The 24,949-nt window shown below is 34.0% G+C and overlaps 1 protein-coding gene across 1 annotated transcript in view; it reads left to right on the top strand.

Annotated features, from left to right (window-relative positions):
• Pclo (piccolo presynaptic cytomatrix protein) overlaps positions 1-24,648 on the top strand; it is a 226,323-nt gene extending 201,675 nt beyond the window's left edge. The window contains exons 11-20 of the mRNA XM_048339920.1: positions 790-898; positions 1,459-1,526; positions 2,341-2,555; positions 8,750-8,800; positions 10,518-10,642; positions 13,294-13,320; positions 17,307-17,400; positions 18,761-18,832; positions 20,769-20,949; positions 22,522-24,648. Of these exons, the coding sequence (XP_048195877.1) occupies positions 790-898; positions 1,459-1,526; positions 2,341-2,555; positions 8,750-8,800; positions 10,518-10,642; positions 13,294-13,320; positions 17,307-17,400; positions 18,761-18,832; positions 20,769-20,949; positions 22,522-22,733 (1,154 nt within the window). The 3' untranslated portion in view covers positions 22,734-24,648. The remainder of the gene's footprint in view (positions 1-789; positions 899-1,458; positions 1,527-2,340; positions 2,556-8,749; positions 8,801-10,517; positions 10,643-13,293; positions 13,321-17,306; positions 17,401-18,760; positions 18,833-20,768; positions 20,950-22,521) is intronic.
• Positions 24,649-24,949: the final 301 nt, after the last annotated feature.

The raw sequence follows: 24,949 nt of genomic DNA, 5'->3' as shown, positions 1-24,949 counted from the left end.
TAAATTGACAAACTCCCAAATAACTGGATGTAATGGTCCTACTTTCATTTTAAATCCAGAGTAGGAGATATATGTACAGCTGAAGGAACTCAGTGGGGTATGAAAATGTGAGTTTTTGTTCAAACATTATTAAAAGTTTCAAGATGGCCCCACAGAGCTTTATAGCAAGCATAGGGCCTTCTGAGCGCAGGGCCTTATGCTACTACCCTGGTCACAGACCTATACAGCTGCCCCTGTTGATCATTCCTGCTAGTCTAATTAGGAATATTTTACATACAATTCAGAAAAATAGCATAGTGTGTTTTTATTTAGACAAAGTAAACTCATTTCTGGAAATAAATTTAGGAGGAAATCAGACTCCTTTTACCACTCTCAGTTCTTGGCAGAATATAGAGGGTTTATACTATTCTCTTAGGTTGCTTCCAAAGGGAATACAGATACTGGGAGTTGTAATGACTTTTTGCTTGTTTGTTTGTGGTTTTTCATTTTTACAAAATTGGTGTGGACAATAAACATTCAATAATATTTTCTTTATAGGAGTATGAACAGAATGCATGTCTTTGGTTATATTTACTATGTATTCAAAAGCAGAATTTTGCATGTTGTTTAAAATATATTGTTTATGTTTGGGTAAGTTTATTAGATGAGACTGCGTAGAATTTTGAACTAATGTTCTGTGTATTGGTGTGCTATGCTAGCTTTTAAATACAAAGAAATGTAATCTGTGCTCTGTGGACTCAGCAGAAAGAGCACATATGTGAATTTTATATTTTATATTTGTCTTTTTAGGAATGCAAGTATTGGAATGGAATGGAATTCCCTTAACTTCTAAAACATATGAAGAAGTACAGAGTATTATTAGTCAGCAAAGTGGGGAAGCAGAAATATGTGTAAGACTGTGAGTTTTTCCCCATCTTTCTGTTTCCATTTTTTGGCAATTCATGGCTCTTTTAATTTAAAATTGTTAAGGTGGAACCTTTGCCAGTCAGCAAGATTTTTAGTAATTATAAAACAAAGTGAATACAAGGTTTGTAGATTTCTTGTGTTCAGAATCAATATCTAAAGCATAGACAGAATCCCATTAATTTAGTTTCTGATGATGTCAATAGCTCTCCCTTTTTATCTTTCTATTGAAACATGCTTCATTTAGATGAAAACCTGGCCCATTTAGATTTCATGGATGTTTATGGTATTTCAGAATGATCTTACATTTAACCCATAAAGATTTCACCTTAAATAATCACTTATATCAGCTTTGATTTTTAACAGCATTGCATATATATGTATATTTATTGGATTGGAAGGGTGAGCATGCTTTGGGATTGCTTTTTACCATGAACCACTTGTCATTTACCTACTGAAAAGAAAAACAAAATAAAGGTAGTTGGAAGAACAAAAAGGAAAGCCTCTTGTCTCAGTCTCCTTCACTTTTTCTTAATATTTTGTCTTAATTTTTAGAGATCTCAACATGCTATCAGATTCTGAAAACCCACAGCACCTGGAACTTCATGAGCCACCAAAAGCTGGTACGCAGAAGCAATGTGCTTTCCAATATGTAGAAAGAAATATAGAAATTAGTGTAGAAGTAGAGGTAGATAAAAATACAGATGTATACAGAAAACATTATGGATAGATTGTTTTTATATATTAGCTCTTGAGGGGAAAGCATATATGCATGTTAGACTTGATAAGAATTTCACATTGATTTAAACATTTCTGAGTAGATTCACATTTAAATAAAAATTCATCCTGTGAAACTCATTTCTCTTTGATCTTTTAGTTAGTACTCTTGTATTTTCAACATAATTGTTTCTAAGTGTTAGAGATTGAAACCAGGGTGTTTTGCATGGAGATAAGTACTCCTGAGACATATCTTCAACTTTATAAATGTGTTTGAAGGTTTTTAATTGCCATTTTATAATAAATTGAAAAGTCACTTAGCTCAAGAAGCAAAGAAGTAAAATATTTATTAGGTCAAGTGTAAGATTAAATATCTTCCTTTATTTAATTTTTATTGAGCCCTTCCTATGTTTACATTGACAGTTGTAGAGTCTGTTGCTTCCACAAACAGAACAAATCAAGTCCTATAGGGAGTTTAGGGAAGATGTAACTGGAACTTCAGTGCCCTATGTAAGTCAGTATTATACCATTCTCTCTGGGCTACCCATACTTCCTCAGAAATGGATGCATAATTAAGAAGTTAATTTAACATTGAAAGTATAGTTTTAGTTTATAAGCAGTATTTTGCCACTGCATCCTAGGACCACAAGAGGCTCCATGATATGAAATATCTCTGAAGCAGAGAAATTTGTAAACCCTTCAACTTCCCTTTGGTTGTAGTGGACAAGGCGAAGTCCCCAGGAGTTGATCCAAAGCAATTGGCTGCAGAACTCCAAAAGGTTTCACTACAGCAGTCACCTCTCATGCTATCGTCAGTGGTGGAGAAAGGATCTCACGTTCATTCAGGCCCCACATCAGCAGGATCCAGCTCTGTTCCCAGCCCAGGACAGCCAGGGTCTCCCTCAGTGAGCAAAAAGAAACATAGCAGCAGCAAGGTAAGAATGTTCAGTGTGATGTCTGAGTTACTTCAGTTTTGGCTCCTCAATCATAACAGAAAATGAAGTATCATTGTATTTGCATGCTCTTTTGTGACTACCTCAATTCAGAATGATTTGTTGGAACAAACAACAATAGTAACTAAAACAACAACAAAACATTTTCCTGTTCTGTGTAACTTATTAAAATGATGTATTTTCAAGTCTGTTAAAATACGTTGGTACTTATGAAATATGTGTCTGCTTACTTTTCTTTGCCTTTGCATGAATCTAAACTTTCTTCTGTGTACATTAATTTTGTATTATTTTTGAAATACAAGATACACTTGCATTTGTCAGTTAAGTAAAGATGAAAGTACATAGAGATACTTAGATGCCAGTGGCTCACATCTGTAATCCTAGCTCCTCTCAGTACAGTGAAATCTTCTCAGTGTGAAGCCATTTGGACAGAAGAATCCATGAGATGCTTATCTCCAATTAACGATGAAAAATCTGGAAGTAGAGCTGTGGCTTGAGTAATAGAGACTAGCTTTGAGTGACAAAGCTAAGGGAACAGCACCTAGTCCTTGTTCAAGCCCCAGAACTGGTGCACACATACGTGCGAACACACACACAGAATAAATAAAACATATATAAATAGAATATACTGCCGGAGCCAGCTGGCAATGAAAGGGAATCCTGATTGAGGGGGCGAGGATAAAAGAAAAAGAAAAAGCACAAGACAAGGGACAAAAGACAAAAGATGGGGCTTGGGAGGTCTGCAGCTCAAGACTGTAGCTCAGGACTACAGCCCCATTTTTTCTTAACTTCCAGCTTACAGGCAGTTTAGGAACCAGGGAATAGCATAGGGTTACTAAAGTTCAAGAATACAAAAAAGCTTTGAAGTCGGCAATATCCAATGGCAGCAAAGTCAAGGTAAGGTTAGTTAACATAAAAATTGACTCATGTGGTCATAGTAAAGCATTTCCAATTAGTGCTGTCTTTCCAGTAAACCATGTCCTTACACGTCCTTGAGATAACAACATAGCCAGATATCAGGATGAACTTTGCTGTTGGCTCCCTACATCTCCCCAGTCTTTGTTTAAAGAAGCCAACCCACCTGTCTTAGGTTGGGTGGGTCGCCTTGTCTGCCTTACCCATCATCGGGAACTTCTTCAGAGTGAAGTTGAAGGCCCTGTCTTAGGTTAGTCAGACTGGCACCTCCTCTTACTTGTCTCTGGCTGCAGTTCCTCTCAAGGGAAATTCATTTACTTGGAGTTTGATCTTATGCAACTGGCTGGCTAAACTCATAAAAGAGTTTTGCAATATATGTACAATGCAAGAAAGGCATAGGAAAACCATCAGCAAAAGTATCCCCGGGCTGAGCAATGTCATTAGTAGCCCCTTAACATTAGTCAAGGAAGGGATATAGTGTTGAAATTGTTCAAGCAGTTCTTTTAAATGTTTTAACACTTGAATACCTGTTTCTTTATACCAAGCTTTTTTTTTTTTTTTTTTTTTTTTTTTTTTTTGGCCAGTCCTGGGCCTTGGACTCAGGGCCTGAGCACTGTCCCTGGCTTCTTCCCGCTCAAGGCTAGCACTCTGCCACTTGAGCCACAGCGCCGCTTCTGGCCGTTTTCTGTATATGTGGTGCTGGGGAATCAAACCTAGGGCCTCGTGTATCCGAGGCAGGCACTCTTGCCACTAGGCTATATCCCCAGCCCTATACCAAGCTTTAGATATGTTTACGGGAAGCATGACAAATGGAGGCTGCTTAATTACAATTATAGAATCAGTAAGACCACTATACAAGCAATTTGTAAAAGTACAGTTGACCAAGGAATACTGGGAGATTTCAAATGTCTTTAACCAGTCTGTGTAGAAATTTGCAGGCAACCCAGCAGGAGGTGTGACAGTCTATCCAGGGGACTCTGGGAGATGCCACTACAGCCTTGCCCAGATCCAACCCATCTCTCCTGACTGCCTCCATCACACATGACTAATGAAGTACAATATTGTGCTGCATAATAGAACCTTTTGGAATTTTTCTAAGACACATTTGCTTGCACCCAAACATGATCAGTTTGAGTTTAAAACCTGTTTTTTTGTTTGTTTGTTTGTTTGTTTGTTTTTTGGGGGGTTTACCAACAGATAGACAGTTGTGCACAAGCCTTGGGGCGCACTTAGAATTGTTCTTTAATTGGTCATGTAAGTTTTCTGGAATTCCAGTGGCAAAATGATATTATTTTGCCCATATTTTATAACCACATGGTTAGTTAGAAAACAAAAAACTTTTCTAGAAAACAAAAATTTTCACAGATTTTCCAGCGAAAAAATGAAGAAGCCACATTTTGAGAAACCAGTTCAGCTCCAACAGTGAGCAGAAATGGGATGCTATGACCAGAGAAGGTCCAGGAGATGGGAGACAGGACATGAATAGAACACAGACATGTGGCACAGTGTAATGGAGGCAGAGCTTGTCAGAGCCTTAGCAGACTCACAGCAAGACACCTTCACACACACATACACACACACACACACACACACACACACACACACAGCATTTGAATAACAAGGCACATTTGAATTGCAAGGCCACAGTTACAGAGTTCAGGGTGGGGGGCAGGGTTACGGGGAGCTGGTGTCTCCATGTCCCTGCCCAGCCTTGAGGAATTTGCACGCCCATCACCTGGGGGATGGGTGGGCTTCCATCTCCAACCAGTTCTATTGTCCACTATGTGCTCAATGCTAGAGAAAACTTAGGATTTAGCAAACAACAAGCAGAATTTAACTGAATCTCCAAGCTTAACAAACATCAATAACAAGAATAGAAAACCTTTCTTGGTGTCTTTCAAAGCAGATGTTAAACAAATATTGGTACCTTTGGAAGCTAGTACCAGCCCATCCTATTCACAGGTAGGCAGGTAGGCAGAGTTTATAAAGAGGCAGAAAAAGAGAGAAACAGAGAGAACTTCATCTGTCTGAGCACTCATAGAAGTTATGTAAGTCCTTTAAAATATTCCAAATTTGTAAGACTAGGCTCAAACTTGAGCAGCTTTTAGATTGTGCCCCTCCCATGGTAAGTGATTAGCAGAGCTGAGGAGTTAAATACCAAGCATCCTCAGCATTACTCCGGTCAGCTGAAATGTAGGAGACAATCAGCAATAAGGTCGTCACCCCAATTGATGTGTCCCGGACTGAGCACGGATGATCACTTACCCTGGGTATGAGGGCAAATTTGTAGATTGTCGTGGTGGATGGAAGTAGAGCGCTCAGTTAGAAGTTACCTCCTTGGTGTTAGCATTTCCCTAGCCTCAGGTCCCTCCCCTTTGTGAGCAGCCTGCACCAAGGAGAGCTGTAGGGCACTATGCTTAGAGGTGAGATTAGCACTCATCCCAAAAGGGGATTCATCATTAGGAGGGCCAGGCACTTTTAAGGGCACAGGCTGACTAGATGGTATTGGCTGTGTTAAGGCAGTAACAGGTGGAGGGGGTGGTGGGAAAGGATTGAACTCTACCAGGATTGTCAGTGGGGGCTCACCAGTATCTACCTTTAAAGGAGTTTGTTGTTTTGGATGAAGCTGTGACAATAGGACTATAACTAATTTCAACATTCTCAGCATGGGTCAATCTATCCTGAGTAAACTCATTGTATATTTTTTCCTCAGTGTCTGAACCATCTGGGTCTTCCTTATCATCTAGCCCAGTGGGTTCAGATATTATTAATTCTCTTAGTTCTTCTCAGGTAGCTGCATATGCTCCCGGGGCTGGGCAATGCTCATCTGGTCCCTGTTCAGTTTCGCTGATCGACTGATTTAATTTAATCTGTTCATGTCTAGGATCCAAACTATCGCAGACCAGATTCCAAAGAGTAAAAGCATCCACTGGGGTTTATTCAGGGCTGTTCGTGTCATAATGTCCGTGAATCCTTTTTCCAGTTTTTTGCCAAACTTCTAGGTTAATGGTTCCTTCCTTGGAACCAGGGGCATAATTCCTCAATGAAGTGAAAGAAACATTCTAACTGACTTTTCCCAACTTTCACTCGCTGGGCATGAAGCATACCTTTGAGGGCCTGCATGTATAGCGTGCGGCTGTTACCTTGTCCCATAATATTTTACTCCTGACGATACTCTCCCTACTCTCTCCCACTCTCTTTCCCAAGTGATCAGACCTCTTCTTACCTCAGCGGGGTCCTCTGCTGTAGTCCCAGGTTTTGAGGTCCCTGTTTGGGTGCCACTTGCCGGAGCCAGCCGGCAATGAAAGGAAACCCTTTTTGAAGGGGCGAGGATAAAAGAAAAAGAAAAGCACAAAACAAGAGACAAAAGACAAAAGACAAAAGATGGGGTTTGGGAGGTCTGCAGCTTAAGACTGTAGCTCTAGACTACAGCCCCATTTATTCTTAACTTCCAGTTTATATGCAATTTAGGAACCAGGGAATAGCATAGGGTTACTAAAGTTCAAGAATACAAAAAAAACTTTGAAGTCAGCAATATCCTATGGCAGTAAAGACAAGATTAGTTAACATAAAAATGGACTCCTGTGGACATAGTAAAACATTTCCTACTGTCTTTCCAGTAAACTATGTCCTTGCACGTCCTTGGGGTAACAACATAGCCAGATATCAGGATAAACTTTGCTGTTGGCTCCCTACAATATACAACAATAAGAAATAAGGAAAACCATCATATATCATCATTGTTTTGAGTTGTATTCCCGATTCTATACTAGTAAATTTTTTAATGCACATCTTCACTTGAAACAAATGTTGCCAATAATATGATTTTAATGTTGCTGAGGGATAAAGGGATGTAACATTATTCTTTTATCCTTGCAAGAGATTTAATAATATAAAAATGTAAATTACTTTTGTTACTCTTCTATAACAAAGCTATGTTCTCTTCCCCTGTTCTACCTATTCTAAAAGGACCTGGTTTTCTTAGACGATTACTATTTTAAATATAACAGAGTTTATAACTCAGTAATAATCTTGCAACAGTATTTCTTATTTATTATTGAAATAAATGTATGATATACATATTTATAATAACTATTATATAATAAATGATTATATTTATTTCATACTCTTAATAGTCTTGCAATATATTTATTACAAATTTAATATTGTGAAAAATTTGTGATACATTTATAATATTTTATGGTCTTGTTTTTCATAATTTTTCAATACTACTTTAATTTAAGTAGCTATATCCTATACCTACAAGATGAAAATGTCCCATCACTCCCTACACTGTAGACCCAGTGATTCTTATATCTTTCTTTCACTACAGTAGCTTCAACACCTTCTGAGAACTTATTAGAAATTCAAAGTTTTACTTCACCTCACCCTTGACCATGTATATAACAAAATTTGTTCATAAGGCCTAGAAACCTGGGTTTTTCTATGCTATCCAAGTGATATGATGTTCCATGTAATTTAAGAAATGCCTATCTAATTACACATGAAGAAAGATCTGGCAAATTCTGTAAGGTTGTAATGTTGAAAATCATTCAGAAGTAGAGTGAGAGAGCAGGGCTAGAAAAGCTGATGTTTAACTAACTAAATTTTATTTAAAAAAAAAAAGGGGGGGGGGGACAAAGGGTCAATATTTCAAGCAGAGAGCCCAACCAGAAAAAAATAAAAAATCATAGAAACAGAAAATCATGTGTCTAGGACAGAGGAATACTAATATATAAGAGATGAATGGAAGCCTAGAAGCCTGCAAATAGGAAATTTTAAGGGTTATACCTGGCCTTTCTACTATAATCTGCAAGTCATGAGGAGGTAACGATGGCTTTAAGTAAAAATAAAAGAGAATGTTAAGAAGCTACCTCCATAAAGTCATTACACATTGTGTCATTTTTCTCTAGTTTCAAGCAGTTCTTCCTTCCACCTGCAACAGTCTTAAAACAATTTGTATCTTCACTGAATATTTAAAATTCCTAAGATATTTAAAGTTCATAGAATATTTAAAATTACCTCTGCAGATATTTGTTTATTTGTTGGACTTTCTCTGTTGACTCATGCACTACATGAGAATTAAGAATTTTTTTTAATTTTCTTTACTCCCCTAAGTCCATATTTCGATGATTACCATAATAACAACACAGTATTATTGGAGCTAAAATATCAGTGATCACTTGGGAAATCACTTGGGAAATGAATAGTTCTATGAATAGTTAACCTATTAATGTGATTTATGATCTTTACTATTACAGCCTACAGATGCCACAAAGGTTGTCTCTCATCCAATTACAGGAGAAATTCAGGTATGAACATTTGTACAATGCCACCAATTTGCTTTCTCATTTGACTGTGTTTGTTACTGGTCTTTTGAATTGTAAATAAATTATTAAAATCTGTCTTATTTCCTATTATACATGGAACTATTCAATTCTGTAGTATGGTACATTAATATAAATACAGGTAGCAGTAAATCCAACCATTGCTGTGGAGTTTGGTACTTTGAAATATTCTTAATATGTCATCATGGCCAGAACATTTTGTGCTTCAATTACTGAGTACATGAAGTGTTTTGGACAAATTGGAAATCACTTTGATATATCATGAATCTATTACTTTCGTTTTTCTTCTTTTTTTTAAATCAGTAACTACAGCATAATTATTATAGAGAAGTTTTTTTTTGTATTTTAAGTCATAACAACTTCATTATTAAGAAGAAAAAAAATGTTGTTCTATGTTATAGGAAAACGACCCTACAATTAACAATAGGCAAATTATGAACCCTTCCTGTAGGTCAGTGGTAGAGCCCTGAGTGTAGCATGCTGCACTAATCCCTGGGTTAGAATAGGAAACAACAAGTTAAAATAGGCAAATAGTTATCTTCGTTATTTTGAATTATTCTAGCTTCTCAAATATATATGTATATATACATATATATATATAGTCTCTCACTATTCAATGACAGTGTACAACAATCAATAAGTAACCTATGAAGTTTTCACAATAGAGCTGGTACTATTCACACATAGCATCTATGGTCACCATGAAAAATTTTCACGTGCCAGATCTAAATATACTATGAATCATTTTCACCCAAATAGATGTAACTGGCCATGTTTCAATAACGTAATCATTATAACTGCTAGCTTGGCTGTATTTTGCCAAGGAAATGAGGAAATCAGCATGATTAAACTTTTGCCTCATGAAGATCTTGGTAATGTTTCTCAAAGTATTAAATTGTGATGCATTATAGTGAAAAACGTTGTCATTTTATCTCAAATAAATCAAACCAAAACCCACTTGAACAGAATTCAAATTCAATACTGAAATAAATTGCAATTATTGAGTAATATGAATAAATAAATAAAACCAATGAGACATGATTCTTTCTTCTTTCTCAGCTTCTAAACTTGAGTAAGGTCCTATGTTCCCAGTATCATTTTATAAGAAAAGTAGAAACAGAAATAGAAGCTACATACACATTTTGAAAACTGCTTGTCATTTTAGCACTGACAGATTCTATCTACAGCTATTTATTTAATGAACACACAATATTTTGCAATAAAATTTTCAATTATTTGTTTTTAAATCTTGCTGTTTTAAATAAAGAACACTGTATTATGTGCTATTGCTCTATAAATAGAAATTTAATGAAAAAAGTAAATATCATTCATTCTGTGTTTTCCCTTATAAATGACCTATCGATAGGCCATAACTTTATACCATTTGAAGAATGAACAGCGTATTTACTAGAAATGAAAATGTGCCTCAGAGGGCTCCCAATTAAATTTGACATTTCATTATTCTCTTAATTTACAAATAAAATGAAAATGAGGGCAGATGCTTCTTATAAGACTTAAAAAGAAACTAGTAAAATATTGAATGATAGGCTGGGTTATAGCTATAGGGTAGTGCACTAGTCTAATATGAGCAAGGCCTTGGGTTTGATCTCCAGTACCACCAAAATGAAAGATAACTCATCATATCTTTTAAAAAGTTAATGATATCTTCTATCCTCTAAAGCTTCAAATCAACTATGATCTTGGAAATCTCATAATACATATTCTTCAAGCAAGAAACCTTGTTCCTCGAGATAACAATGGCTATTCTGACCCTTTTGTTAAAGTGTACCTTCTTCCTGGGAGAGGGTAAGTAAAGAAGCAATGTCTTCTAAGTATTACATCCTGTTGTTTAAATAATATACTAATAAAATGGAGAAAGAACTAATAACTGGTGAGTTATAACATATATACAAATGTATACATCTATAACTGTCATATTTTACTTATTTTACCAGTAGGGCAGTAATTAATTTTATAAGGCCCCCCCCCCGCAAAAAAAGTGTTGTTAACTTCTTCCAGTCTCCAATTTAAAAGCCTCGCCTTGAGTTCATAACCTTTCATTTAGTTTTCCACCAGTCATGATTATTTATTCTAATTAGTAGATAAGGCAGAATTTAAAGTGCATAATTAAGCCTTCAAGGATTCTGGGAAGAGCAGTGATAATAACAAAAACAGACTCAATGAGAGCAAATCAGCATTTCCATTCTGGGAGCCAGTCTTGTGATGACTGGTCACTTGATGCAGTCTGCTAAGGAATTATGTGGTATGAATTTAAAGAATTAACTTACATTCCCAAATTAATTTGAAAAATCAGTGTCCAGTTACTGGATATCTTTGTACTACATGGTGTTCCTTCAGTAATGTTTCTCATGTATTGCTATTTATCAACATATTTTTCAATGTTTAAAAATCACTAGTAAATATGAATAAAGCTTGAAAGACTGAGTATGGTAAATAAATGGAAAATGTCTTTTGAATGTCTTGTTTTATGTATAAATTGTCAATGTAAAATGTATACTTAGGACTAGGTGTGTAGCTCAGTGGTACAGCATATATTCAACTCCAACTAAAGTTAATATGTAACAAAGTATTCTTAGACATATCTAATTTTTAAAGAAATGATATGTATTATTATGTTCTGGATAACCCATACTCAAAGATGGTTTCAAAATGAGGATTTGGCCTCCAAAAATTATATAGTTACCTGAACAACTTATGTAAAATTAGCATGATGAAACAACAAGCAATCAAATAAATAGTGAAAATAAAAAAAAATAAAAAGTAACCTAAGTTGGCAATTTGAAGATACTAGGGATTTTTGTTGTTTGTTTCCTTAAGGTGGGGAGTGATTATTTGCATATTGTTTTGGTTTTGGGGGGGAGTGGAGAGAATTTTTAATTGTAGTAGAGAAGCAGAGAACATGTTTGACCCATAATGTACCACTGGCTTAGCAGCAGCCATCATCACTGGGGGCCAGTCATAGTCAGCCTCACCTCATCCAACTCCACCACTCCACACTATTGGGAAGTAAACTTCAGCTATTGTAACTTTTAGTTACAATATAAATTTTCATTTATATTTCTATAATACAAAGACTCAAACTAGCTGTACCATGTGTCTCCATAATAATTTAAAATTTTACAAATATTGTGCTAATTCCTCTAATTGCTTCATACTATTTTATAGCAGGTGTGAGGTCTTAATTTTTATAGAACATATTTTCCCTTCAAAGTACATTCTTTTTTAGTGTACTTACCTGACCTTTTTTTGTGTGTGATACAACAACCCTCAACAAATTTAAAAGTATTGAAGCCATACAAATTATCATTCTCAGATTGTAATTACGATTTTTGTAATGGAATTGAATTAGTTATACACTGCACTTAATTCTGTTCCTTAACCAGCATTATCACAATGAACAGTTAACCAATTACATTCAAATTCAGTTTTCCCATTGGTATTGAGAGAGTTAGTGGAGGCACACCATCATTTGTAGTTTGTCAGAGAAAACAAATCAAATCACACTCAGTGATTTGAAAATTGTCAGGGACTATATCAAATTCAGTATAGTCTTTAATTTTATCCTCCCCAGTAATTCTATTTGGAACTGAGAATCATCGGTACTATTGTTTTAGCTTTAACTTACTAAACAGTTTATTAAACCTTTAGTAATTTTATGGAGATTACTCAGATATTACTATAGTATCAGAGACTCATATTTCATAACAATTGAATTATATATTTGAATAATTGTCTATAGAGTTTGACTATGTCTTCTGAGATGAGTAGAACAAAAACAACAATGAACCACATATTATTTTGATATTTACTTTGTTCATTAGACCTTTAGTGTTACTTAATAAAATATTGTGAATGGGAGAATCACTATCAACTATTTGTCTCTGACTTGTATTTTTTAAATTAATGAATAGAAATAAGGCATTATCATTTATGTTTTATCTTCTAGCAATATTCTTCAGTCTCATATTTTATACTACATGAGAATATCTACCTTTCATTTATATAGGATATGTTTTCATTAGAATCTTGCAAATGCTTATAACCAGAAGAGATGGGAAGGTAATATAAATATATTAGATCATTGTGGAAATCGTAGCAGGGAATGGACAGAAAATGTCTCACCTAAACTGTCCTTGTGTAGTTTCTTCAGTGATATATGAGTGAAATTTGGCTCAGAAGCAGCTAATATGCTTCTCATATTCAATACCTGGTTCTTTCAATAAATTACTCTTACTGAAGGTCTTATTATAATGATGAGGAGTTATTTTCACTGCATTTCCAAGGTTATTTCCTGCCTCATGTCATTATATTATGGTATAGCTCTTCTAAGTATTAATATTGTTTTTCTTTCCTTATTTCTGTTCCTAACATTTTTCTTCCTGTTTTCCTACCTTCCTGTTGTGTATCCCTCACTCTCACTCTTGGAATCAATGTAGTCAAGTCATGGTTGTCCAGAATGCCAGGTAGAGTTGATTTTCTTTCAGTGTTAAGCTATACTGTTATGCCTAGAGTTATTCTTATTATATTTTATGTACATTGATCTGTACCTCTATATTGTGTATAATTTTAACTCTCCTGCATTTGGGTATCTATTAAATTAGCTCTAAACAAAAATCACATTTGTTTCCTAACTAATGTTACCAGACTGTGTAATAAAACCCAGAAAAGTGGAAAATATAATTTGTCTGCTAAAACTTACCTTCTCATGTTATAATTACAGATATTTTACTAGTTTTTTTTATAATACTTGAGTCACTTTTTAAAAGGAATTAACTGATATTTTAGATGTCCTAGATGTCCATTACTATATTCCAATACTACATTCTAGCAGTACACTGTCATACTGCTTATTATAAAATATTGGCAGTAACATAATTATTTTTGATTGGTTCCAATGGTAAAATCCAGTTTGCTAAGAACTCACAGCATGTAGAAACATTAAATTATCAACAAATAGTACACAATCTTAATACACAATCAAGAGCATTATTTAGCATGTCTCTTACTGCATCATCATAAATTAAATGTGTTACTTGAGAAGGTGAATCATGTACCATCTTTAGCAATAGAGTAATGAGAATTTAAATTTCATCTAGATTATTAATGGTACATTTGTTTTGTCTGTGATTTTAAAATATGATATATTTATTAATCCTTATAAGCTGTTTCCCCAAAAGAGGATGCTTGTTCATTTCAAAGGCATAAGAATCTGTTTCAAATAATAGGATTAATCATCAGAGCCTTACTGCTACCCAGAAACTTTTAAGGCATATAATTGCAACAAGCAGTGAAATTTAACACTGATGAGTTTTGTAGTATGTCTAACTCTCACATTGCAGATCACAATCCAGATCTTTTGGAATGATATATAAAATTAGTCTTGTTTCGAAGACATAGTGTCGATTATAAAACAGACATTGACTATCACACTTTTCAGAATTTCCCCTCCTTCATCTAGCAAACTAAAAGGTAATTAGCAGATAGTGACTGTCTCCATTTAACTTACAGAAGAGCATGTTTTGTAAATGTGAACAATGATTGTAGGTATCTCTAAGAAGTTCTCAAGAATTTCTGTTGGAATTTTAGCCCTACCACTTACAAGCTATGAGAGAGACAAACTATTTTCTACTCTTCTAACTAGGAATAACAGCAGCCTTTCTAGGATTTTTTATGTATGTATGTGAATAAGTGAAGTGATGAACCTAAAATAATAACCATAATACCTGGCACATAACAAGCTCTTAATAAATAACATTTTATTTCTGTATTATAGCTAGTACATGTATGATAGTTTGCAGATAGCCAATACTCTGTTATCACTGCAAACTAACATATACAGTAATTGGATCACTCTATTATAAAAAATTTTAACATTACTAAAAAGAGAACTATGCAAATTTTCTTCAGTAACAAATTACAATACATTATAATTAAGGAAATGAAAATCTTGCTAACTAAAAACATAGTTTCTTTATTTTTGTTTTCATTTTATTTTCATCCCTTTGATCAATTTACTCTTGTGGTCAAAAGGACAAGTGTCAGGCAAGCTGAGGTGAGAAAATGACAAGGAAACCACTCAAATTGTCATGAACTCAGGAAATGGCCTGATGGATTAAGAAATGGAATGAGTGTGTCTGAAATGTCTCTTTCCAGTTTTCTCTCATCACATTTTGTGACAAAGTGAAATTCTCTTCACATTAATGAGCTTTTCTGTGGTTGTAGCAAAATTTAGCTGTCATTATACTTGGAATCTCTTTCTAGCTAACCTTTCTCTAAGCATTCTTCTTAACTTACCCAACTATTATTTCCAGGACAAATATTATTTAGGTTGCAATCTGATGACCAAAAGTGATTTCAGTTGGTTTTACAGGAAAATAAAGACATACAAGCATATTTTAAGATAAAAAATAAGTAGCATTCAAATATTAATAAGTTTTGATGATTAGATATGGCCCAATAACCATAAAATAATACCAGTAATGTGATGTTCTTCCTTCCCCAAGGAAATGTAGTATGCTTACTAGGCAGGGAAAGAGACTGAATTCAATTTTTCTTCTTCTTACAATCACATCTGAATATTTCTCTTACAAGTTTATGATTATTTTACCTTGCTGATAACTCTGAGCATCAGTTGTCCTTATGTATTAAACAGGATATCAAATAACTTGTCTTATAGCAAGGCCAGGAGGACTAAATGGGTTAATACATAAAATACACTTAGGTCTCTGACTATGAGAAATAATTTAATACGTTTACTTATTATTATTTTAGTGTACTTATTTTATATTTTTCATGTGTGAATCAAATATATGATCATGTGTTAGTGTAATTAAGCATAGGTTCTGCAGTGTAGTCTCATATAATTTTCTCTATAATTGTTGCTTATTTATACAAAGAAAAGAATTACATGTGCATATGATTTTTTTTTTTTTTTTTTTGGTTTTGGGGCTTGAACTCTGGGCCTGAGTACTTTCCCTGAGCTCTTCAGCTCAAAGTCAACATTCTACCACTTGAGCCACAGCACCCCTTCTGGTTTTCTGGTGATTAACTGGAGATAACAGTCTCAAGTACTTTCCTGCCTGGGCTGGATTCTCAGATCTCGGACTCCTGAGTAGCTAGGATGTTATCTACCAGCACCCAGGTTGCATATGAAGTTTTAAAATAATGATCATTTTAAATTATATGCTGGGAAAACATAGTAACTGGTAGTCTTTTTGTAAACATTTCAGCACAGCAATTTAAATATATACACATATCTAGAATTTTCATAAAAGTACATGAATTTGCATTTGACATTTATTCCCATCTTGTTAACATGATACAGACTCAACATTTTAAAATCTGAAAAAATAATTATACTGCTGTTCCTACATTATGAATCATTAATTTGTTTTCCCATGATCCCAGTACTTGGATGACTATATCCAAAATAAGCTGTAACTATAACACTCTTACTACTTAGGATATGTTTCTCTTAACATACCTATCTTAGCATAGCTGTGATTCTAAAGCACCAACCAAAATCTTAAATCAATTTTCCAGTGGTGACATATCAAAAATAATTCTTAATGTGAAATGTAAAGGAATATAGTTTGCCAAAATCATCTGGGCTTTGTTTTAAAATCTTGCAATCCTACTGTAAAAGTCTATGCTTTCTATTCTGATGTTATCAAACCCTAATATTTTGTTGTATTTGTCTAATACAAGGTATTTGAAAGTGCACCTGGTGCCTTCTGAAATCACTTTTTTTGTCCCCCTAAAATTATCATTGAATTAAATGTAATATTTTATGAACACACTTAGGATATTAATATACATTAGGATATTAATATACATTCTTATATACATTTATGTTAAATAATTTGTTTCATTATTTCACACAATTGTAAATTTTAGCACAATATTTTCTACATTTTTTCATAAAATTATTTAGTAATATTTTTTCAACATTTATCTATTTCCATAAATGGTGATAGAATGGTGATAGTTTTTGGAAAGAACAATTCGTCATTTGTTTCAGACAATCATTACTAATTTTTGTTTAGAAAAAAATTGAATTTTTAGACCATTTAGTTTTGCTTCCATGTTTAGATATGAAGTATTGGGATGCTAAAGACCAAGTTACTATTTGTAGCACAAAAGATTTTGCCAATACCATTTAGTTAATGTGGCTAGATACTACATTCAAGAAAGAGTGATTTTTCTAAAATTATAGAATAGTTAGACTACCTAAAGCATTTGTTTAAAAAATAGTTGAGCAAAAAAAGTATAAAGCATCCAACTTACTTAAACTGCTCTTGTGTATTCAATTTAAAATAAGGTTTAAGACATAAAATGAGATATTTACATAGTGATCTGAAACAAATATCCTAAAAATCTGTATGTCTACATGACTATGAAGTCATGTAGCTAAATAATCAAACTAACTCTTTCCTTTCTTCTAATTCAGTGCTGAATACAAGAGAAGGACTAAATATGTCCAGAAAAGTCTGAATCCTGAGTGGAATCAAACAGTAATTTATAAAAGCATTTCCATGGAGCAGGTATGTGATGATTATTTCCTAAATGGCAGTTTGGAGCTAAATAAAAATTATTGTTATGACAAATGACCCATTTGTCAGTGATTACTATACAAATACAAATATTTCAAAAATTTAGCATTGAAAAAAATGAAGTTCAAATATTATATGAAAGGAAATTGGTACATTCTGACATATTTACTGCTCAAAATGGACAAGTGAGTGAATGAAAGAGAACTGGTCCAATTTATACATCACATAACTTAAGTGTCAGTACATCAAAATTTATAAATATTTTGACACACATAAGTAATACGAAGTCACAAATAAGATTCAGTGTATAGCAATGTGTTACTTCATGAAATAACATTTTGGGATCTTGTCTCTAAATTGAAGACTTCTGCTTGTAGGTTAACTGTATAGAAAGTAAAAATAAATGCACATTTGAAAATCTGAACTTCAGAATTTTGCATTAATGGCAGAAAAGACTGATAGATCATATAATTAAATTCAGAGAAGAGAGTAAAGTCAAACAGAGACACAGGGTAAAAAGACAAACGACTACAAAAGCAATACTTACAAAACTGGTGTAAATCAACTGAACAACTCATGGGCGGAAAGTGAAAGGGGGAAGGGGGAGGGGGGAATGAGGGAGGAGGTAACAAACAGCACAAGAAATGTATCCAATGCCTAACATATGAAACTGTAACCGCTCTGTACATCAGTTTGACAATAAATATTTTAAAAAACACTGTAAAAGAATCTACCCTTCAAAGTAAGGTCTTAATTTGACTATTGGAAGATAGGTTTCATTATATGACCAGACATGCAAATTACAACTTGGGTGTTTTAACTAACTAGTTAAATAACTAACACTAGTTAAATTCACTGGCAGAAATAAGAAACTGCTACTATATGTTCTGGATATCAATGAAACAATAAGAGATCATCTAAGTAGCATACCTCTTCTAGGATTATTTTACAAGTTGTGAATTTCTTATAAAAACATAGATCCTGCTTTCTATTTGTAAAAACTGGGTGGATGCGGAAGAGGTAGAGAGGAAATAAATAAAATCTAACAATTTGTTCTCAAAATTGTGCTTTTAATAATCAAACTGGGGGCTGGGGATTTAGCTCAGTCGAAGAGTGCTTGCCTGCGGAGCTCAAGGCCTCGAATTCAGTCCTCAGCAATAGAAAAGGGAAAAAAAATCAAACTGGATTAGAAAATAATGTAATTATTTAAATTTTACACAATATTTAGTATAAACATTGTTTAGGTAAAAAATGAAATATATTTACATAAATTAACAGAATTCAAGTGTGAATATAAATTGCAAATGTATTATGGAAAATGGAGTTAATATCAATTTTATTTGAACTGTAGCTAAAGAAGAAAACCCTGGAGGTGACAGTTTGGGATTATGATAGATTTTCTTCAAATGACTTCCTTGGGGAGGTAAGCCCCAGATTGCCTTTTCCTTCCATGCTGGCATTGTAAACCACCAAATAAAGCAAGATGCAAAGCATTTTACTTTTCTATATTTGTATATTTATTATTATTATCATTATCTTTAAGCAGTTGTACAGAGGAGTTGCCAATTAACAAAGCAATTTATAAATTCTGTATATCATGATCAGTGTCACTCTTTTCAACATTCTCATTCATCCCTCCCCTATCTTCCCTGTACCTCACTCCTTCTTAATTTTGTAGAATATACATTGGATTATTAACTGTATTCTCCCTCTTTTCTCCTCTCAAAAGCGTATTTCTTAAATTTATCAAATAGTTATTTCTAAATAAATTATTTTTCAATCAATATTTCCCAATTACTGTTTGAATAGAAGAACATTGCCTTGAGAAATGGTTATTGGTCTACTACTTGATATAATTTCTAATTAATTTGTAACACTGGGTCTTAATTGCTTCAGTGGGAAAATATATAATCTTGCTGTGAGTCCAAAGGAATTTTGAGGTAATAAATTTATATTAGAAATAAGCTAAATATGTAATAATGAAATTTAAGCCTCTTTACTTGCTAGTTTTCAATGGGTACATCAATGTAACATTTTTACATCTTCAATTGGTAATTAAATACCCTGGAATTTTTCTCAAATATTTTCAAAACAAAACTAAAAATAGGAGACTACAATTAAAACAATGTTTGTATGAATTTGTAAGAAATCAAAATTACCTGATCATGAAATCTGGTAGAGTTGATCAGACCTTGAAGTTTTGTTCATATGTGACCTGTTTAAACTGTGTTTTATTTTGTGCTTTTCCTTTAGAACAGAAATTGTAGATATATATCAGATTAAAATTTGCCTTGGAAATTTAAATCTAGCAAAATGCAATGTCTTTTCTTGAGTTCATTGTATAGATGATAATTTAAGCTTTTTATTATGGTCCTTAAATTCTGTACCTCCTGTCCTGCTTAAACCAAATAATTTAACCATAACCTTGAAACAACTTTCTTGTCACTATGCTAAGTAATGCCATTCTAGGATATAGTGTTATATCTGATTTAATGTCTCATCTCAAAAATTGATTTATTAGTAAAAATTTGCTGCCTTTTTATGAACCTATATTGTCTTGGAAATATATTACACACACACACACGTATAGTAAAATCTAAGATTCTAAGGTACTGGTACCGTAAATTGCGCAACTTATATACCACTAAGTCATATATGTATTGCAATATTAAATCTGTTTGGAGGAGAATGGGGGGGAGCACAGAAATGGCGGGACAAAGGGTGAACAAATGCAACCATGATAATAGACACTGTGTTGACAATGAACTATACAACTTATGGAGGCGGTTGGGTAGGAAAAAGTAGGAGAAAGTGGGGAAAAGGGTAACACTGTTCACACAGAAATGTACTACTTGACTTAGGAGCCGTAATCTTTCTGTATATCACCTTTACAATAACAATATCTTTTGTTCAAAAATAGAATAAGTTAGTAATTGCAAGTCATCTATCCTTTTGAATTTTTTTTTATTTTTCCCTTCTTGCAACTAAAATTATCCTTTATTTTAAACTTATGATCATGTTTAGGACTAGACGTTCATAGAGCAAATACTGTTTATTTTTCCTAGAAATAATTGACTTTAACTCTACCTTCCTTCAAATCAAAGCCTTTATGTGGTTCCATTTAATCATTTAAAGGATAAAAAGGAAAAATGAAGAAAATAGTAGTATTACCATCATCTGTAATACTATATCTTTTACACACACACACACACACACACACACACACACACAGATACAAGATACATGCCTATGTATCTATCTATACATATTTATCTTTGAATAAATTTTGGATCACAGAATATGTAATGGATGCCTTATAGCTTAATTCATAAATTCTATCAATCTGTTGTCTTTTCCAGGTATTGATTGATTTGTCTAGCACATCTCACCTTGACAACACTCCTAGGTGGTATCCACTCAAGGAACAGACTGAGAGCATTGATCACGGCAAGTCTCATTCCAGTCAAAGCAGCCAGCAGTCTCCAAAGCCTTCTGTCATCAAAAGCCGAAGCCATGGTATCTTCCCTGACCCATCCAAGGGTAGGAATTATTTCAAGTAGAAAAATCATGTTGTCTTTTTGTTCCCTCAGTATCTTCTTTATTTGACATGAGGGCCTCTATCTTGTGTAGTAGATATAGGATATATAATGTATCTTGAAAAGTCAGCTTCTATTGAAATATTAATCTACTATCTAGCATAGAATTAGGAATATCACTTTACAATCTTCTGTTTTCTGATGCTATGTTTTAACCTGTTAAAAGGACAGTATGAGCTGTATAAAACATTTCATCTTTTCTGTTTCAATAAATCAATGATATATATGATTTTAGAAAAAAAGTGAATTGATGTATTTTGCAAACAAAATGTATAAGTCCCTTTTCGTACATTGACTAAATCTAATTATGCTGACAAAATAAGCATAATATTTGAATCTATGATTTTTCATGTGGTCTTACTCTGTAAATATAATTTCATAATTTCATGTATTGCTTTAATTTATCATATCAAGAACATTTTTGTTTATCATTAAAACAGTTGGACTACTATAGTTCCCTTAAATCTTTCCTAAATGTTGGACCCAAACTAATTTTCAACTGTTTTTTTTTTAATTGGCACTGCCATACATTGAGTTTGATTTTACACAGCATTTCTATTTAAATAACTTTTAACTTTGGTAGGTTTATTTCAAATGACCCACAATACACACCAATTCTCATTATAAATTGCTATTATTGCCATTATTGTATAGAATAAACATGTGATATCTTATCTAGATATATTGAGCTATTTGTAAGTATTATACAGTTATACAATTTTTGTACCATTCTTGATTGTTACTTTCTTGTCTCTAATGTACTTCTCAGAAAGTATATCATACTGTGAAAGTATTTTTATGTATTATAAGGTAATGAATTATTAGTAAGTATTCTAGAAGATAGAAAATTGAGGCCATATCTAGCAGGCTATTCAGTTCATATGGTGAACCACTGACTAAAAAGAGTACTGTAGATTATTTAAGAATAAGCTTTATAGATCAGTTACGTGCTCCATGTCTCCAACTCATTGGTGTCTCTTTTATCATTCTGCAAGATGCTTAACATAAAAAACAATCTTTCCTTTCTTTCTCTCCCTTCCCCATCCCCCACAAAAATGTGTGTTTGGCACAATCTTTAAAACTGATAGAGACAATGTTTCTACAAGCTCTAATACTTTCTGATGACTTGCACCTGATCCTAAAATTCATTTCACTTTTGCTTAAAATGTTTCATCAGTATAGGCATGTTGTCTTTTCCCTCAACCTCTATGGGAAGGAACAGAGTTGCTGGCTGAAATCAGAAGTTACTATATTTATCAGTTGATACTAATTAGGTGTATTCCTCTTAATGGATGTATCTCTACTCAAGATTGTGGTCCTTTTTCACTGGCAGCCCTAAATAGCTCTCCAAATATTGAATTGCATTTTGTGTGGTAAGCGATTGGATAAATGGGCCATAAACAGCAGTATTAACAGAATTCTTAAGACATTTTTATGTAGACAGTTGCTTATAATTATTCATAGACCAATTGTGACAGCATAGCTTTAACTCGTGTTTTTACCCTTTTATAACCAGACATGCAGGTTCCAACCATTGAGAAATCTCATAGTAGTCCTGGTAGCTCCAAATCATCCTCTGAAGGCCACCTCCGTTCTCATGGACCATCTCGCAGTCAAAGCAAAACCAGCGTTACTCAGACCCACCTGGAAGATGCAGGGGCTGCCATAGCCGCAGCAGAAGCTGCCGTGCAACAACTCCGCATTCAACCAAGTAAAAGACGCAAATAAATTCCTCAGCATGGCAGCTTAATGTTCATCTGTTGCCTTTCTCTCCTGCTGTCCTTCCCTGTTTGCTTCCTGTTTTTGGCATCCCCTGCTCACTCTGTTCTCTGTCCCTTTGTCTGTGTAAGAATGGTATCAACACATAAATATGCTCTTCCTTATATTTAGTTTTTCATTTTGTTTTTTGTTGTTGTTTTTAATTTACGTAGACTGCAATAAAACTGGCTGTTTCTCCTTTGTCTTCACCATTCACCCAACCTGGCTCATAGTATTCGGTAGCTGTGTCTGTGGTGTAGGCAGACAAAGCAATGTTGTGAGTCCTTTTTTTGTGTGCTTAAATATTCTTTGGATGCAGGGATCATAAGCACAAAGGGGCTGCCAATTTTCCAGGCATTACATCCAAAAAAAAAAGCACAAACACAAATATTTAGAGCAAATGAGCAATGAGAGTCTTGCACCTGAAAACACTCAAACATTTTAGGCAGAAATAGGAGACCAACCAACACCAGTTATGTATTAGATTCTAGAGGAAAAATAGTCATGTTAAGCCAGTGTTTAAAAACACTAAGACATTATGCACGTGAGACGTGGCTTTCCATATTAAAATCTTCTAGTCTGGTACAGTTGTGAAGAAATTTGTATTATTTTAAAAAATAGTTATGATTAATGTATACATAAGAATATTCAACGAGACACTGGAACCTCATTCAGGAACACTATTGGATCCATTTTTTGTGGATCACATTTCATGTAGGATCACAGAGAATTTTCAGGCAATTTTTTTTTTTTGGCTTAACCATTGAAATCCTTTAAAAGTCAGTACATGGCATATCTAGTAGCTGTAAATCAAAGTAGAAAATTTGCCCCATGTAACTGTCATCTTTTCATTTCATTTGTGAGAATTTCATCAATCAATATAAGTTTAGCAAAATCTAAATATTAGATAGCTCCCAAAAGTAGGCTCATGTAACATCCATATGGCATTAACCAGTCACTGGAGATAGATTGTTGCTTTTCCCATTCCTCTAGTCATTTCCCTGTTCCTTTAGTCATTTTCAAAGAAACAGCCAGTTTTAACTCCCTTCAGTGCTGTGCATGTGGTATCATTTCAGCATTTGAAAACACAACTTAAATAGAGTAAAAGAACACTTCTGTTTGCATGAATAACATTTAAGCTGGTTCCATCTGAGGATACATACTCTGGGTTTCCATTTCACCCACACTGCCACAGCAGCACATAAAAGCGGTCAGTCTAATCATGCCAGGAAGCAGCACAGACACAGCATAGCAGGAGTCCTCCCTATTCAAAGAACTCAGTCTGATAATCTGCCTCCACCAGCCAATGGCAACCAAGACCAAAGCCAGCTAGCCCTCAGGAAGGTGATGTCCGATGGACCAGTCAAGCCAGAAGGAGGTGAGCAGAAAGGCCCTGTTCAAAGCACACAGCAAGAACATTCCCCCAATTTAAAACTTTCATTCTTAGAAATTGTCTGATGAAATATGTTTATCCACTTTTTAATGTGCTTTTGTGGGCATGGCATTTTAGGACTTCATCACCACCGTGTAAGTTCCAAGATCATTCTCGTAATATATTGACTACAGTGATTTGTATTTTTCTATGCACTGGGCATCTTCTGATCTTTGTTGGGAAATAGATTAACAGTATTCATATCACAGAATGGAATGCATGCTTACTAACCTAATCTGTTCAAGCATGACTATAAATATGTTGCATTGTGATAAACGTTTAAATCTCTCACAATTCAAGTTAGCATACCAGTTGGAATGTAGATCAGTTTTTGTTGCCTATTATTTAAAGTGTAACTTCTGGAAATTCTTAGAGGAGAGTAAAGGAAAAATTGTCAATGCACTCATTCACCTTTACATGGTGAAAGTTCTCTCTCAATCCTACAAGCAGACATTTTCCATTCGTGTTTCCATAGTTGTTAAGTGTATCAGATGTGTTGGGCATGTGAATATCCAAGTGCCTGTGTAATAAATAAAGTATCTTTATTTCATTCATAAACTACTGGGTTCTGAGCCATTGTTATATAATGCAGCATAAAATGGGTGTGTCAGTTTTTTGTTTTCTCATTTAAACCCTTGCAAGATTCTAGTGAGAACTGTGAAAACAGAAACATTTGGGAGAACAAAGTTCCACATTGGAAACATAAGACAGAAGGGAAATCATTACCAAGTAAAAGTGTGTGAGCTTACATAAA

The sequence above is a fragment of the Perognathus longimembris genome, chromosome 2 (assembly GCF_023159225.1).
Source record: "Perognathus longimembris pacificus isolate PPM17 chromosome 2, ASM2315922v1, whole genome shotgun sequence".
In the NCBI taxonomy this organism is placed as follows: Eukaryota; Metazoa; Chordata; class Mammalia; order Rodentia; family Heteromyidae; genus Perognathus; species Perognathus longimembris.
Note: the sequence above shows the minus strand (reverse complement) of the source record. Positions and strands in the feature narration are given on the sequence as shown.